Source organism: Cyprinodon variegatus, unplaced genomic scaffold (assembly GCF_000732505.1).
Source record: "Cyprinodon variegatus isolate N-32 unplaced genomic scaffold, C_variegatus-1.0 Scaffold793, whole genome shotgun sequence".
NCBI classification, from domain to species: Eukaryota; Metazoa; Chordata; class Actinopteri; order Cyprinodontiformes; family Cyprinodontidae; genus Cyprinodon; species Cyprinodon variegatus.
Genome location: NW_015151246.1, coordinates 238,791 through 239,855, shown reverse-complemented (window position 1 = coordinate 239,855; position 1,065 = coordinate 238,791). Strand labels below are relative to the sequence as shown.

The window sequence follows — 1,065 nt, the reverse complement described above, 5'->3', positions numbered from 1 at the left end:
TTTTTGTGTGATCAGTTTCACCATAATGAGGTTTTTGAAGAACCAGATCAGGTCAAAGTGCAATAATTAAAGGAAGCAGCCAAAGTCATGTTTTCATCTTTTATTAGAAAAGACCAACAGTTAATGTGACCTTCTGTTACCCCCCCCCCATGCCTTTCATTCAAAGCAACCAGCCTCCCAGTGAGGGAGAGATCAGCAACACCATGGGTCCATAGAGCATCCTGCTACTGCAGCATCATCATCATCACCTCCTCCGTCTGAGAGGTCAAAGGTTAACCTCTAGGATCCAGTCAGCTTACTGCTGCTGGTAGCTCTACCCATGCACAGCGTCTCATGTCTACCTACAACCAATGAGAGAGAAGATCCACCCCGCCCCTCAGCGATGGGTGGGATGAAGCTACAGATTTGATTCCAGGTGTGATGAGGATCATCTGAGCGGGACGTTTCTTCTGAACAGATCGCCACCTGGCTCTAGGTGAGCCCAGGGAGGAACATAATCAACAGAAAATTAAAATAAAACAGTTAAATTACAAACAGGAAGTAACTGGACATGGAGCATATATTGACTCTCTCCTATTTTACTGCAAAAACACAGTAGAATATTATTTCACATGAAGGAATAACGCCTGAGCACTGAGTCCATAGCTGTCAATGACAGCTCTACTGCTGGCCCTCTTTCTTCTCTCCCTCTGAGCCGCCGCCGCTGCTGCTGCTGCTGTCGCCGCTGCTGCCGCCGCTGCTGCCGCCGTCCCGCTCCGCCGCCATCTACAAACAGCAACAGGAAGTCAGAGCTGAGCTCTCAGACAGGCTGGAGCGCTCAGCGGAGGCTGCATACCTTCTTGTAGGCCATCTCAAAGAGCTTCAGGGAAGCTTGCTGCAGGTTGTTTGCCGCCTGCTTGATGTTTTCTCCCGTCTCTGACTCCTTATTGGCCAGGAGGTCTCGGACCTTCGTGATCTCCTCCTTCAGCTTGGAGCACTGAGAAGAAACGGAGGCATCAGAGAAGAAAGCAGGCTGTAGACATTCCAGACATCTTAAGTTCCAAAAACTCATTTCAGGGAGATGCT

At 49.3% G+C, this 1,065-nt stretch overlaps 1 protein-coding gene across 1 annotated transcript in view; it reads right to left on the bottom strand.

Annotated features, from left to right (window-relative positions):
- Positions 1–120: 120 nt before the first annotated feature.
- The window catches only part of hspa9 (heat shock protein family A (Hsp70) member 9), a 9,184-nt gene continuing 8,239 nt past the window's right edge, over positions 121–1,065 (bottom strand). Inside the window, exons 15-16 of the mRNA XM_015396387.1 lie at positions 836–976; positions 121–765 (exon numbers count right to left, since the gene is read on the bottom strand). Of these exons, the coding sequence (XP_015251873.1) occupies positions 661–765; positions 836–976 (246 nt within the window). The 3' untranslated portion in view covers positions 121–660. The remainder of the gene's footprint in view (positions 766–835; positions 977–1,065) is intronic.